Here is a 17,167-nt window from a genome sequence, read left to right on the forward strand (position 1 = left end):
GAGCTTCAGTAGTTGTGACACACAGGCTCAGTAGTTGTGGCTTGAGAGCTCTAGAGTGCAGCCTCAGTAGCTGTGGCACATGGGCTTAGTTGCTTCCCAGCATGTGGGATCTTCCCGGACCAGGGCTCAAACCCATGTCCCCTGCATTGGCAGGCGGATTCTTAACCACTGAGCCACCAGGGAAGCCCTAGCATCACATTTCTTAACTGTCTTTTCTCCTTCATTTTAATTTCCACTTTATTCTTACTCTTTTAAGTACATGCTTCAGTCATTATTTTCCTAAACACTTAAGCATGAGGGCAGGAATCATTTTTTCTTCAGCAGCACTCAGTACAGTGCCTGACACTGAATATTTATTGAATTAATGACTAAGCACCATACTCTACATCACTTCTTATATTTTCTTGCTTCTGTGCCTTTGTTGATTATTCCCTCTGCCTTTATGCCTCTACTCCCATCCTTCAAAACTCAAATCTCAGGAGCTCCACAAAGCTTTTCCTTTTCTTTCCAATCAGAATTGAACCCTACCTCCTGTGAGCTCTTATAAGCGTCTTGCCTAACTTTATGATTATATTGAGCCATATATTTTCTGTATACATCAGCCTTTATCACTGTATAGTACATGTTTTTTGGGGACAGTATATTCTTCGTGTATACTACAAAACCTAAAAAAATGCCTTGCACATAATAATTTAACAATGTATGTTAAATTAAAATATTAATTGGATAATTATGGGGGATAGTCAAAGTAAATGACAGTAGCAGGATTTTAACAAATGGTTAATACCACAAAGACAATTTTTCTTATTTTTAAAAACTATTTGTTTTTCAGTTGAAAACATTGTGTACACATGGCATATTATCAATATATATGTCAGAAATCAACAAACAAAACAAAGTCTGATGAATGTTGCCATTAAAAAAAAGATCAATAGGTCTTTTTATTTTTAGACAGAATATGCAATATCAATTAGTCATGTGGGTGTTACTTTAGCTAACATTTTTGTTCAATCTATAGATGACAGACAGGATAAACATAGTAGTAGAGAAATATTCACACTTTAACATATGGAATTATTTTTTAAAAAATTGTTTCACATATTTAGAAACTGTAATTAAATGGTAGTGTTGAAGAAGTAATTCCAAACCACTAAAGTTTATGGATGGGCTACATTATTAAGAGCAAAATAAATTCATGTTTGCTGTGAACACCACAGGAACTTGAAAACTCATGCTCACTAGGAAGACCAAAACTTGGCCACCCCCACAAAAAAAAGGATATTTCAGAAAATGGGGCACTAGAGTTATGCAGTTAATAAGTTTAATTCCAGAATAGCATAGCATGTTCACACAGAGGGAATTTAATAACTAATGTTTGCATAAGGTAGGATTCTCCAGCTTTCAGGAGATAAGTGGTATGCAAATTATCAGAGTGAATGCCAATTAAGATATGGGAAGGGTTTAAATTTTCCCTACATTCGCTAAAATAACTTCTGTGATATGCAATAGGTGATCTGGGCTCACAAAAGGTTTGAGATTATAACACTAATACATTTCCTTCTGATTGCACACAACACCACACTGGTTTTTACAATATCTGATAAGGTTCTGCATTAATTTGGTTAGACATTTCTTATAATGATAAAACTTTCCTCTTGTGCAGTGTTTGAATAAAAGACTAGAGCTTTTCTTACATTACAGCAGATAGAATTTTTTTCCATTGTTTCTGACATTCAGTAAAAATTTTTTCACATTGAGGGTTTTTCCAACAACTCACAGGATTCCTCCTCAGAATTTTTCTTTAGTAATGTCTGAGCTCTGAGTTAAACTTTCATTATAAAAATTGAATTAATATGTTTTCTCTCTAGCGTGTGTGGCCTTTTTTAATGTAGCACAAGAGTTGAGCATTGATTAAAACCTTTTTCATAATCATCCATAGCGTTCATAAGATTTTTTTCTGGCAGAGTGTCTCTGGTACTGAATAAAGTTGGTGTATACACTAAAGGTTTTCCCATATTCATCACATTTAGAGTGTCTTCCCCGGAATGGACTTTCTCATGATTAATAAGATCAGAGAGTTGGCTAAAATTTCTGCTGCACTGAACACACCTGTGGGGTTTCTCTCCAATGTGGATTCCCTGGTGTTCAGTAAGATCAGTGCATGCGCTAAAGGCTTTCCCAGACACATCACATTTATATGGATTTTCATTAGTGTGGATTCTTTGATGGTTAATAAGATCAGAGCGTCGACTAAAGCTTTTGCCACATTGATCACATGGATATGGTTTCTCCCCAGTGTGGATCCTCTTATGTAGGACAAGAGCTGAGCACTGACTGAAAGCCTTCCCACATTCATTACATTTATATGGTTTTTCCCCAGTGTGGATCCTCTGGTGCTTGATAAGGTCAGAGTTCTGACTGAAACTTTTGCTGCACTGTGTGCATGGATATGGTTTTTCTCCAGTGTGAATTCTCTGATGAAGAATAAGGTCAGAACTCTGACTGAAGGCTTTCTCACAACAATCACAATGATAGGGTTTTTCCCCAGAGTGTACTCTCTGATGTTTAGTGAGGTCTGAGCTTTGACTAAAACTTTTATTGCACTGATTACATGCATACGGTTTCTCTCCAGTGTGTATTCTCTGATGTTTCACAAGGTCTGAACGACGACTAAAACTTTTAGTACAATCGCTACATGGATAGGGTTTCTCTCCAGTGTGGATTCTCTGATGCAGAATAAGGTTTGAGCTTTGACTAAAGGTTTTCCCACACTCATCACATTCATAGGGTTTCTCACCTGTATGAATTCTATGATGTTTAATAAGGTCTGATCTTCGACTAAACATTTTATTGCACTGGTTACATGGGTAAGGCTTCTCTCCAGTGTGAATTCGTTGATGATTAACAAGATCTGAAAGTCTACTGAAGGTTTTGCTACACTGATTACATGGATAGGGTTTCTCTCCAGTGTGAATTCTCTGATGCAGAATAAGGACTGAGCTCTGATTAAAAGCTTTCCCACATTCATTACATTTATAGGGTTTCTCTCCAGTGTGGATCCTTCGATGTTTAATAAGGTCTGAGTTCTGACTGAAACTTTTGCTACACTGATTACATGGATATGGTTTCTCTCCAGTGTGGATTCTCTGATGTAGAATAAGATCTGAGCTCTGACTGAAGGCTTTTCCACACACATCACATTTATATGGTTTCTCACCAGTATGGATTCTTTGATGTTTTATAACATCAGAACTCTGACTAAAATGTTTGTTACACTGGTTACATGTATAAGGCTTCTCTCCAGTATGTATTCTTTGATGTTTAACCAGGTCTGAGCGCTGGCTAAAACTTTTACTACAATGACTGCACTGATAGGGTTTTTCTCCTGTATGTATTCTCTGATGTATAATAAGATCAGAGCTCTGACTGAAGGCTTTCCCACATTCATCACATTTGTAAGGTTTTTCACCAGTGTGGACTCTTTGATGTTTAATAAGGTCTGAGCTCCGACGGAAACTTTTAATACACCAATTACAAGGATAGGGTTTCTCCCCAGTATGGATTCTCTGATGCAGAACCAGGGCTGAGCTCACATTAAAGGCCTTTCCACACTTATCACATTCATAGGGTTTCTCCCAATGGGTTCTTTGATGCCTAATAAGGCCTGTACTACAAGCAAAGTTTTGCCCACATTCATCACAGTTATATTGTCTTCTTTTGAAGAGGTTCTGATCCTTTTCATTGAATTTATCCCCAAATCCACAGAATTCCCTGCATTCAGAATCCTGGAGAACATCATCTCTGGGGTTACCAGACTCTTCAGTCAATGGTTCAATTTTTGCTGTAATTTCCTCCTCGGAAGCCAGCTCTCCAACCTTGGCCTTAGTCTCACCATCTAGAACAATAAAATATAAATGGAATATGTTCTCCATACTGTAAGAAAGTTTCAGGTGAAATATATTAGTATTTTCCTATGAAAATACTGAAAATTATCTTCTGAGAGGGAAACTAAGAAGAATCAACAAGTAATGGATAATCGTCTATTGAAGTGGCTTATCAGATGTGTTCTGTATATGTCTGTCACAGGAGATCTGGGAATACTGAAACCTAATTACAGTGATTAGGAAAGTTTGACTATATTAGAGCTAATACATAAACAACTTACTGACATATATAAAGTAGGCAGTATGAATGAATACTTGGGTGAAGGAGTGGGGGAGGAGGTGAAAGGGAGGGAGAGGAGGAGGAGGCAGTGGCAGCCAGGCTGTCACTGTGAGTGTATACCAACCAGGCTGGTCACATGTTGTCATTAGTGGAAAGAAAGAAGCATCAAGCTCAGGAATGGTTAGAAAAGAAGCCTGAATTTTCAAAAAGAGGTCTACATAGTCCTCCACCTCTTTTGCCCTGATTATTAGAAAGAAGTGGCCTAGAAAACATGATCCTTTTGGGAACAGCCATATTCAGTGACCAAACTTCCTTACTAAGGTATGTGGACCAGAAAAAGGTTAGGGAGGTAGGATCAGAAATCTCTTTTGAGTTGATTTTTGAGGAGATTATTCCTCTGCTCAACAATACCAGAGGCCTGTAATGGTAGAGAACATGGGCGCTCCATTGAAATTCTTGAGACTATCAGTCCATTATTAAGTGGTGTTTACTATAAAAGGCACACCACTCTCAGACTGCAAATGGTCTAGAGAGCTGAAAACATGACAAAGATTAATTTCAAGGGCTAGAGTCCAAAATCCCAAGCCTCCAAGCGGAGGCTTATCCTCTTTGCCAAAGGCAAAGGGTACTGGAAAAAGTAAAGTATTGCGGTAAATCTAAATGTGTATGTACTGAATGATATAAGCAATATGAATGTCTCATGGATTTTACAATATATATGTAGAGTTAAAATATATGGCAAAAATAGCACAAGAGGAGGGAGGTAAATAGAACTATAATATTACAAGGTCTTTGGGTTATCCTAGAAATAATAAATTAAGATAAACTGTGTATGTTGTAACTTCTAAGGCAGCCTTTTTCTACTAGGGTTCCACAAGAAAATAAAAAGAAAATAATTTGCCTGACTATTTTCTTAATTCTCCCAAAGATGGTAGATAGCAAGTAAATCAACAGATGTACAGAAGAAACATTAATATGTAACTTACAGTGGATGCCTCAGAGCATTTTGGCTTAATTCTCTCACAGAATCACATTTGAGAAAGGCTGCTATTAGGTGACAATTAAATAACAGTAAAAGGATGTATAAACAATAAGCTAATAGAGAAAAAAACAGAAAAATAAAAAACTTGATAACATAATTAAATTAGGCACAAGGGGAGAAAAAAGAAAAACAAAAAAGAAACAAAATATGGGAAAATAACAAAAAATAAGATGGCACATTTAAATCCAAACATCAACTATGTTACATGTAAATTAACTACTTCAATAAAAAGCAAAGAAAGACCAACAGCTAACATCATACTTAATGGTTAAACATTAAATGCTTTTGTCCTAGGAACAAGGGAGGAAAATAAGGATGCCCTCTCTTAACTACATTTATTCAATATTGTACAACTTTTACTCAATATTCATAGTAAATGCAATATGACATGAAAAATAAATGAGGCATACAAGAAGTCAAACTGTCTTATAGACTATGCAGTCACGTATACAGAAAATGCTACAGTGTCTTCAAAAAGTTATTAGAACTTGTAAATGGTTTTATTAGTGCAATACACAAAACCTGATTGTATTTCTGTATACTAGCAATGAACAATTAGAACCTAAAATTAAAAACAATTTTTTTCAATTGCACCAAAAAAATGAAATAATTAGAAACAAATTCAATGAAATATGTGCAGTATCTGCATAATGAAAACTACAAAATGTTGCTGAGAGAAATTAAAGATCTAATAAATAGAAATATATGCCATCATTTACGTATAGGAAGATTTAATATTGTTAAAGTGATGAAATTCTCCCCAAACTGATCTATGGATTCAATGCAACCCCAATCAAAATCTCAGCAGGGCTCTTCATAGAAACTGACAAACCGATTCTAAACTTTGTGTAGAAAGGCAGAGAAGGGTCTAAACAATTTTGAAAAAGAAGAACAAAATTAGAGAGCTTATACTCCCTGATTTCAAGCTTTACTACAAAGCTACAGTAATCAAGGCAGCGAGGTACTGGCATAGGATAGACATATCCATTAATGGAACAGAACAGAGTCTATAAATAGATCCAAACATATATGTACAACTGACCTTCAACAAAGTTGCCCATATAATTCAAGGGTGAAAGGGTAGTCTCTTTTCAAAAAAAGTGTTACAACTGGATATCATAATAACAAAAATTAACTCTGACTCTTTCTTTATGCTATACACAAAAATTAACTAGAAATGTAATATAAACCTAAATATAAAAGCTAAAACTATAATACTTCTAGAAGAAAGCAAAGCATAGATGACTAAAATTAATGCACAGAACTGAGAAAACAAATTTGTGTTGTTTAAGCCACCTAGTCTGTGGTTTTGTTATAGCCCTAGCAGGCAAATACAGCATGTTTTTTAACTTTATACATTTATGGAATCATACCACACGTATTCTGTGACTTGTTTTTTTACTCAACATTATGTTTGGAAGATTCATCCACAGTCATGTGTGTAGCTGTAGTCCATTCATGTTCACTATTATAGTGTGACATACACCACAAGTGATTTATCCATTCTTCTTCAATGGATAAGAACATTTTGCTATTTCAAACAATGCTGATATGAATATGCTGGTACGTCTATCTTGATACACATATCCAAATGTTTCTCTACGTTATATAAATTTAGGATCAGAACTGTTAGGTCTTCAACTAGACTTTTCCGAAGTGGTTAAGCCAATTCACACTTCCATCAGGTGTATATAGTTCACATTGCTCTATATTCTAACCAACATCAAGTCTATTCTCTTTTTAACCCAGTGCAATCAGGCTTTTATCTCCGTAACTCCATCAAAACTGCACTTATTAAAGTCCCTAATATGCTTTATCTTGACAAATCCAGTGGTCAATTTTCAATCTTATTCTTGATTTGTTTGACATAGTTGACTACTCTCTTAAATCATTTGCTTTCTTCCTGCTAACTTACCTTTCTCCTGCTCTCCATACAACAGTCAGAGTGATCTTTACATGTTATCCTGTGTAAAGAGTTCCAATGGTTTCCCATTTCACTGGGAATAAATTCTAAGTCCTTACCGTGACTTAGAAGGTTCCATATGATCTGGTCCCTTTCTTTCTCTCTGCCCTCATTTCATTCTAAACCACCCCTATCACATGTCTACCCCAGGCTTATTACTCTGTTCCTGCTATATCTATGGGCCTCTGACTTTTGCTATTCCCTCCACCTGGAAGACTCTTCTCTCAGATGGTTACATGGCTTATTCTTTCACTTTGGTTATCTCTCTAACCAACTGTTACCACCTCAGAAAGGCACAATGTTGGTGGGCCCTGCATTTTTGAGGCAACAGATACCACAGTAAATGTGCTGAAATGACCAATTTGAGTAACTTGCACAGTTGCTACTTTTGAGTGAGGCTTAGAGTAAAAAAACGTTCTGCAGTAGGACCATGTTGCAATGCAAGCTGTCCTGTCACATGACCCTTATTAACCAGGATAACCAATGGTATTGGAAGTGTCTGCAGCAGTCACGGTTGCTGTATGAAGCCTCTTGCAAGCCTCTATAAGAGAACCACACTGGAGTAAGGCCATACTCTCTTCTGCCAACAATTTTCTAAGTGAAAAGCAGATCCTGGCTTGCTTTTGGGCACTAACAGAAACTTAATGCTTGACCACAGGGCACCAAATAACTATTGCAAACTGACCACTATGTATTAGTTGTTATTTGACCCATCAATTCATAAAACTGAACATACAAACCAGTATTCCATTATAAAAGCATATCTGGAAGACAAGTATATTCCATGTGCTAGTGACTCAGATTCCCATGGTACTTGTTCCTACTGCTCCACTACCTCTCCCCCTCAACCTATATTCATGGCCGTATGGGAATTCCCTATTATCAGTTAACAGAGGAGGAAAATGTACAGAACTGGTTTGTAGATGGGCCTGCCCAGTGTGTGGGCACCACCTGAAAGTGAGTACCTTTCACTTACACCCCTACTCAGGGGTGGCCTTAAACATGCTGGTAAAGGCAAATCCTTCCAGTGGGCAGAATTTCAGGTATACACCTGGTGGTCTACTTTCCATGGAAGGCAATATAGCCTAAGACACATGTATATACTGATCCACGGATAGTGACTAATGGGTTATTTGATTAGTTAGGTACCTGGAAAGAACAAGATCGAAAGACAAGAAATAAGAATTCTGGAGGAAAAGTATGAGGATAAACCAAAGAATGAATATGTTTGTGGCCCATGTGAATCCTCACCAAAGGGCATCCACTGTGGAGAAGCCTCTCAATCAGAAGGATGGACTTGGTGATCCATATTATGAATGTCAATCAGCCTTTTTACCAATGTTTGCCCAATGGACTCATGTACAAAGAGGTCATGGCAGCAGGGATGGAGGCTATATATGGGCTCAACAATACGGACCTCCACTTATCAAGGTTGATATGCCTATAATCATTGCTATGTGCCCAAGTAGCCAACTGCTAAGGCCCTAATAAGGTACCATTCCCTAGAGAGGAAACAGCTAGCCACTTGGGGACAGATTTATTACATCTGACCCCTTTTATTATGGAAAGGGCAGCAACTTCAAAGGACTAAATACATAGTCTAGATACAAATTTGCATTGACTTAAGAGAATGCCGTATATATTATCATGGTACTCTCTATAATATTACCTCCAAAGGAGTCATTTTACAGGGAAGGAAGTTAAGCAATGATCTAATACACATATAATTCATGGGTCTTACCACATGTCCCATCATCCAGAAGTAAGTGGATTGTGATAATGGTGGAATGATTAAATGTAGGCTCAGTTACAGTACAAGCTAGACAACAACACCTTGATAAGTTTGGGGTGCTGTCATACAGGATGCAATATACGCATTAAACTAAAGGGTGATAAACAGTGTTGTCTCCCCCATGGCCATAATACATGGGTATAGGAACGAAGGGTGGTAGAGAAAGTAATAATGTCTCTTCTTACTATATACCTCATAATCCACTTATATTATTTTTGCTTCCTATCCCTATGATCTTGGGCTTGGTGGGTTCAGGGTTCTGATTCTCAAAGGAAAAATACTTCTACCATGGGACAAAGTCATAATTTTGTTAAATTTGAAGTTGAGACTGCCTCCTGCTTCAGCATTTTGGGCTCCTCAAACTGCCAAACCAGCCCGCAGAGATGGGGTCCCTCTACCGGCCAGAATGACTGATACCAATCACCAGTGGGGAAACGGTTGCTGCTACTGGAACTCAGAGGACTCAGTGGGGGTGCCTCGTAGTTCTCTCATGTCTAATAGGCCCAGTCAATGGTTCACGGAAGTAACCTGAAAGAGACAGGATCACCAAGGACTCAGGTCATCTAGAAAAGGTTTATTTTATTTGACTAGATAAAGAACTCTGTGCCACTGAGATTCTGGCAGAAGGTAAGGGCAATATGGAGTGGGTGATGGGAGAGGATAGTTACGACTATCAGCTTAGGCTTTGGGTATGCTGTTCTCCATCCCTTGTTGATTTCTGTAATCCTTCCCATCCTCTTTATGAAACTTTGAATTACCCAATTTGAATGAGCCATCTGTTTCCTGCCAGAATCCTGACTGATACATCTTATAGAACCGTTATCACTATCTGATACTACACTGTATACTTATATATTTCCTGTTTCCCCTACTAGAATGTAAAGTCCTTGAGGGCAAAGGCTTCTCTGATTAGTTCACTGCTACATCCCCAGAACTTAGAACAGTGGCTGATACAAAGTAAACCCTCAGTAACTAATAATATTATTATTAATGGTTAATAATCATTAATAAGCTATGATCTTATGAACTAATAAACATTTATCAACAATAAATATTTGTTGAACAGTTAATTAAATGATTTGAAGGATACATTAATGTATTAATGTATCCAGTGACTACCTCTAAATGGTGGAGTTGTAGGTTATTAAAATTTCTATTTTGTGCCTTTCTATATTTTATAAATGCACTTTAATATAATTATATTTCTTTATCATAAAAAAGTTATTTTATACACATTCTAAGAGACACAAACACATATAGTATGTATGTCAATTTAAGTAAAACAACAAGGAGGAGGCAGTGATTCTCAGGAAAGAAGACAGCTAGATGCCTTAGAATAGACTCTTAAGGAAAAACAAATTCTAAATACAGGAGAGAGAAACTAAATAAAATAAAATAAAAGATACTCCAGCGCTTCCCTGGTGGCGCAGTGGTTGAGAGTCCACTTGACGATGCGGGGGATGCGGGTTCGTACCCTGGTCCGGGAGGATCCCACATGCTGCGGAGCGGCTGGGCCCATGAGCCATGGCCGCTGAGCCTGCACGTCCGGAGCCTGTGCTCCGCAACGGGAGAGGTCACAACAGTAAGAGGCCCGCGTACGGAAAAAAAGAAAAAAAAAAAAGATACTCCAAAACTAAAGACAGGCAAAAGATTTAGAGTAAAAGAAAAGGACAACAGGTTAATTTCATAGGCAAAACAGCAGTAATGGAAAGACCAAAATCAAAAAGCAGCAAAATATGATGTGGAAATGAGAGCCTGCAGAACATCTGAACAAAGTCAGCACCAAGATTATCTTACTAAAAATAACAGTGACTACCATTCGTAAAGAATTTACTACCAGCCAGGTATCTGCTCAGAGCCGTATATATGGAATCTTATCTAGTGCTTGTGCTATCTGTTATAATAGTAATGGACCCCAATGATCCTACCTCCTGATATCTATATCCTTGTGTGGTTTTCTCCCACAATGACTCTGGAATTGGTTATGTGACTTGCGTTGGTCAATGAGATAATAACAAATGTAACGCAAACACAGGTTAGAAAAGTGCTTAGCATCCCTCTCTCTTTTTAAAGACTAGCTGCCCTGTGAAGAAGTCTGGGCTAGCCTGCCGGAGATACGTGACCCAAGCTATAGCCAGCACCAACAGCTGGACATGTTATGATTGATACTAACATAGACCCTGGCCCTAGTTGAGCATGAGTGATTCCAGAAGAAAACTGCCCAGCTGAACCCAGCCCAAGCCAATGACCTACAGAACCATAAGAAAATAACATGGTTGAAAAATGTCTTAGTGTTTTAGGTCACTAAGTTTTGGGGTCCTTTATTATGGAGTAATAGATAGACACAACCCTCAAAATAACTTCCAAGGTATGAGTTATTATACACTTATAAAGTGAGGAAACAGGATTATTTTTAAAAAATGTAAGTAACTTACTAAAGCTAGTAAATGACAAAGCTAGTATTTGAATCCAGGTGTCAGACTCCAAAACTTTTAACTATGTCCCAACAGTACATGAGAAAGATGACTTGAAAAGATTTTAAAGGGCAAATACCAAACACTGACAGATTGGTAATAAGGTGATTATAATGGGAAAAATGGATGACACTGGGTACTTAAGGAGAGGAAGGAAAACCAAGAGAATTTGATTGACAGAATGTACAATAAAGCCATGGGCTTGGAGCACAAAAGAAATGGTACTGCACAATACAGTGGGGGGTAGGCAATGAGGCATACCAATAGCACCTGAAGACACTAACATAGCAAGGTAACACGGCGCCCACCCCCCAACCCACCCAAACCACTAAGAAAGATACACACTGCTTCTCACCTGACAGAAGGTAGTGTTCTTGAGCTTCATAATTGAATTGGATCTCCATAGACTGCCACTGGACACTTGACACCTCAGGGAGCAACTGGAGATTTACCATTTCCTCACTAAGCTTTTCTTGTCCACGTAGGAGTCTGAGACCTGGAGGCAACTGGGCACCATTGGACTTGGAAAGGAATCATTGCGGAGACTGGAGATATAAGTTCTGAGACTAGACCACCAGGAGCATCCTCTAGATATAAAAGAAGTTAAAGAGAAAACAAAATCTCATTTAACTTTCAAGCGCTTTTCTTTCAAATTTACTACGCTTCTTTCCCTATCATTCAGGAGTCAGGCATCACCCCTCTTGGACATACATTCTCCATTCCAAACCTAGAGATCTTCAAAGATAATCAGGGGGTTAATGCTACCAAAATCAGGATATAACTGTAAAGATAAGGCAGGGGAGGAAATTTCACAATTTTGCCCTAGCGATTAGCTCTATGTTATTCGCTGCCCTTTCTACACCGAAATGACACTACTGATCCATCATCATGATCTGTCTCTCCCTCCTTCCGTTCTTATCACACTCACGCATTCGTCCGCTGATTCGTGTGAATGCATCCAAGCTCTGGATTCCACCCGCCCCCAAAGTTTCTGGTGTTCATTCAGCTGAACCCAACGCTCGTCAAGGGCTGACCGCGTACCAAAAGCACAACAGGCCGAGAACCGACCAGCTCGCAGTGCCCAGGAGCCGCGCCTGGGGGCCACGTCGGCAGCCTCGACTCCCCACGGACTCAAGAAACAGCATACGGTTCCCCGGTGGCGCTGCAAGGCCGCTGGGGAGGGCAGATCACCCGAGTTCCTTCGCCTTCCGTGAGCCGACATCACCCATACCTCGATGTATTCTCCAAGTCACCGTCAAGCCTCACACCCTGTAAACCGGCCATCACCGCCGACCGCTCTAGGAATCTGGGAGGATTGCTCAGCTCTATGGCGCGTAGTATCGCACGTGCGCACGCGCGGGGCGGTGGGCGGCGAGGTGAGGTGGGGGCCGGGAGTTGCCGAGATTTAACCCTGAACAGCTGCGGATCTGGCCCCAGCGGAGCCGTAGCGAGGGGCCTGGCTGGCACTATCTGCCAATTCCTTTTTTTTTTTTTTTAAATACGTGTGTGTGTGTGTGTGTGTGTGTGTATATACATGCACACACATAACTTAATCACTTCGGATTTTTTAAAATGAATTATTTTGGCTGCGCTGGGTCTTCGTTACTGTGAGCGGGCTTTGTCGCGGGCGAGCGGGGGCTACTCTTCCTTGCGGTGCGCAGGCTTCTCATCGCGGTGGCTTCTCTTGTTGCGGAGCACGGGCTCTAGGCATGAAGGCTTCAGTAGTTGCAGCTCGCGGGCTCTAGAACACAGGCTCAGTAGTTGTGGTGCACGGGCTTAGTTGCTCCGCGGCATGTGGGATCTTCCCAGACCACGGATCGAACCTGTGTTCCCTGCATTGGCAGGAGGATTCTTAACCACCGCGCCACCAGGGAAGTCCCCCTATCTGCCAATTCTTGACGTGAATGTCAGAAAACATCTTTCTAGAAAGCTCCCTGGGGGCAGGGTAGGTTTTCTGACTACAAAATGAGTTCTTCCTTAATTATCTCTCTTTTTTTTAATCCCTTCCCCCACCCACCCAACCCCAAACCTGTCAATCAGATTCGCTGGTGTGCTTCCATTCTAACTTTCTTCCTGTCCTCTCTGGTTTTCCCCCCAGCACAGTGGCATGCCTCTAATAAAATACTGATTTCTGGGCCCCACGCCGGTTTAGAATCAGTAAGTCTGTCATGAGAGCCCAGGTTCTCAGGTGATCCTGATGCTGCTGGTCCTGGGACCACACTTTGAGAACCACTGCCTTAAAAATAAACAATGCTCAGGAATTAATCCCTAAATTGCTGCGAAGCTGGATTTTCACCTACTTTGCTATCAAGAAAGTCCATGGGGTCTCCTAAAATGTTTGCTTGCCAATACAATCCTCATTGTGGCTAAAGGATCAGGGTGAGAAGGACCTGAAAGGGGGTGGGGGAGGGCATCAGGGTAGGAAAGGATATTGCTGTTTCCTTGGAAATATCTTGGGAAACAAGGGCGGGGGGCAGGGGGGGGAGATATAGAAATAAGAAATAATAGAAGTATTGAGACCGGTGAGACATGTGACTTGGGTTAAGATGTCGGAGGAAAAGGTATAGGTTTGAGAAAATGGTGACTGGCTGAAGTAATGATTGCGGTAGAGGAAGAGGGTTTTCTGTTCCAGCCTAAGACCCTGTTCTGATTTATGAAATCTTAGGGATGTGTGAATGAGACCCTGATAAAATGTAAGGAGCTCGTTTGTGTCCAGCCCTCCCAAGTAGGGAGTACAGATGCTTTTTAAAAAATAGCTTTACTGATGTATAACAGGCATATAATAATCAGCAAATATTTAAAGTATACAATTTGGTAAATTTTGTCATATGTATACAACTGTGAAACCATCACCACAATGAAAATTGTGACCACATCCCCAAAAGTTTCCTCCTTCCCTTGATAATCCCTCCCTTTCCTACCACAGCCCCGAACCACTGTTCTGCTTTCTGTTACTATAGATTAATTAGCATTTTCTAGAGAGTTATTTAAATGGAATCAAACAGAATGCACTCTGTTTTGCACTCAGACTTCTTTCTAAGCATTATTATTTTGTGATTTATCTATCTTGCTGTGTGAATCAATAGTCCACTCCTCCTTTTTGTTGCTGAATAATATTCCATTGGATGTACACACCACAATTTGTTTATCCATTCACCAGCTGATGGGCATTTGGGTTATTTATAGTTTTTTCACTATTACGAATAAAGGTGCTATGAACATTTGTGTACAAGTCTTTATATGGACATATGCTTTTTTCTCTTTCCTGGTTAAGTGTATGTTTAACATTTTAAGAAACTGCTACACTGCTTTTCAGAGTGGCTGAATCATTGTGCATTCCCACCAACAGTGTATGAGAATGCCACAGCTGACATACTTGTAATAGGTTTCCAGTAAAAGAGAATGGGAAAGTCAACCAAAGGTTAATTCTCACGTACAAATGTAAGGGTTTTGTTAATCTTTTACCCAGAAGTGATGAAGTGAACATAAATTTTCTGGGTGTTTAACCAAGAAAACCAAACTGTTCTTTCAGATTATGCTAGATTTGTTGCTTTGTGGAGTCCTACCAGAGATGTTACATTCTGTGAGTGAGTCTGAGAAACCAGCTTGGAGTTCAACAGTTCGATGGATTGGCCAGAAGAAACCTAGACCCAACTGTGGTCCACTCCAGCTGACACTGAAGAGGCTCATCTCAGTAAGGTAAAAGACATTCAGAGGTTTCCAGAGAGATCGGGGTGGTAATACAGGCATGAAAATGATATCAGAGCCTCAAGAATGAAACTGATATGTTACCCCCGACCCCCAATATTCTACCTGATTTCTATTTCCTATTCCATTTCCTCTTGGGAGAAACTAGGCCAAACTAACATATGTCTGATTTAGGCATGGTTTGTAGAGTAGTGGTTCTTAATCTTTGAGATAATATAATTCCTTTGAGAACATGATGAAAACTATGGACCTCTTCCTCAGAAAGTTGAACATGAAGACCTACATGAGAACTTTTGCTTACCATGTATTACATTGCATTGGAAATTAATTTCCTTCGATACTTAGACTATATAAGCAATCTTCACAAAGAATGAACCTCAACTTAAAACTCAATCTCTAGGTTTAGGTAAAAAAGGGATATAAATCCAAATTGTGAAGCCAAATTTAAAAAAATTAACTTTCGTTTTGATCAAGTATGTATTAATGAGTAGGCTGCTGCTGTTTGTTTTGAATAAGACACCTGAATTACAACAATACAACACCTTTGAAATGTTAATGTGCGTGTCCAATTGACTTTGACTTTTCAAAAACAGAACAAGTGCTGAAAACTCAGATTCAGAAGGGGAAATAATGGCCAATATAATCAGAGTTCCCTAGGTTCACTTTGCAGAGATGGGTAGGCTTGTATCAGAAACACTAGAATTCTCCAAGACCTTTAGTGTTGAATTCAGATCAAATCATTTCTTTTGTCTTCAATCAAATGAGGTCATTGGCAACAATTTGAAGTCTTCAACTTCAAAACCAAGTCACAGTGGTTTAAACAACTCTTAGTTTGTACTTACCACACTGTTGTGTTGAATTGTGTCCCCCCCCCTTAAAAGATATGTTCAACTCCTAACCTCTGTTACCTGAGAATGTGACTTTATTTGAAAATAGGGTCTTTGCAGATGTAATCAAGTAAAGATGAAGTCATACTGGTTTAAGGTGGGCCCAAATCCAATGACTGGTATCCATATACGAAGAGATGAATTCAGACACAGAGGGGACTCACAGAGAGAGGAGGATGCTATGTGAATGTGGAGGCAGAGACTGAAGTGATGCGTCCATAAGGGAAAGAACGCCAAGGACGGCAGCAACCACCTGAAGTTAGGAGACAGGCATGGAACCAGTCCTTCCCCAGAGCCTTCAGAGGAGCATGGCCCTTGCCAGCACCTTTGATTTTGGATTTCTAACCTCCAGACTGTGACAGAATCAATTTTTGTTGTATGAAACCACTCTGTCTGTGGTACCAGAAATGGGGTGCTGCTTTAACAAATACCTAAAAATGTAGATGTGGCTTTAGAATTGGGTAATGGCTAGAAGTTAGAAGAGTTTTGAGGCTCATGATACAAAAAGTCTAGGTTGCCTTGAAGAGATTGTTGGTAGAAATACGGACATTAAAGGTGACTTTGGCAGGGTCTCAGAAGGAAGTGAAAAGGACAGTAGAGGAATCCTCTGTCATCTTAGAGAATACATATATTGTCATGAACAGAATTTTGCTAGAAATAATGAGCATTAAAAAAATACTTCTATACAGAGTGAAGTCAGAAAGAGAAAAACAAATATCGTATATTACTGCATATATGTGGAATCTAGAAAAATGGTATAGATGACCTTATTTGCAAAGCAGAACTAGAGACACAGATGTAGAGAACAAATGTATGGATACCAAGGGGGAAGGGGGGATGGGAGGAACTGGGAGATTGGGACTGACACATATACACTACTGATACTATGTATAAAATAGAGAACTAATGAGAACATACTGTATAGCACAGGGAACTCTGCTTAATGCACTGTGGTGACCTAAATGGGAGGGAAGTCCAAAAGGGAGGGGATATATGTGTATGTATGGCTGATTCATTTTGCTGTGCAGTAGAAGCTATTACAACATTGTGAAGCAACTATACTCCAATAAAAATTAAAAAAAAAAACAACTTCTGGTGGGGGGAATTCCCTGGCAATCTAGTAGTTAGAACTCAGCA

General features: G+C 39.4%; 1 protein-coding gene across 3 annotated transcripts; it reads right to left on the reverse strand.

The window, feature by feature from the left end:
- Nucleotides 1–883: 883 nt before the first annotated feature.
- On the reverse strand, nt 884–13,279 carry LOC307197192 (uncharacterized protein). 3 transcript variants are annotated; one of them, XM_079942917.1, is made up of 3 exons: nt 12,667–13,279; nt 11,791–12,022; nt 884–3,895 (listed from the first exon to the last, which is right to left on the reverse strand). In XM_079942917.1, exons 2-3 carry the CDS (start codon nt 11,888–11,890, stop codon nt 1,884–1,886), a joined length of 2,112 nt encoding a protein of 703 aa, XP_079799043.1. In that variant the 5' UTR covers nt 11,891–12,022; nt 12,667–13,279; the 3' UTR covers nt 884–1,883. The 3 variants fall into 3 exon arrangements, 2 of the variants coding, with proteins under 2 accessions (XP_079799043.1, XP_079799042.1); XM_079942916.1 differs by having other exon boundaries at nt 12,477–13,279; XR_013831347.1 differs by lacking the exon at nt 884–3,895 and adding an exon at nt 10,199–10,513 and having other exon boundaries at nt 12,477–13,279.
- Between the last annotated feature and the right edge of the window lie 3,888 nt (nt 13,280–17,167).

Source organism: Stenella coeruleoalba, assembly GCF_951394435.1.
Source record: "Stenella coeruleoalba genome assembly, chromosome: 14".
Lineage (NCBI taxonomy): Eukaryota > Metazoa > Chordata > Mammalia > Artiodactyla > Delphinidae > Stenella > Stenella coeruleoalba.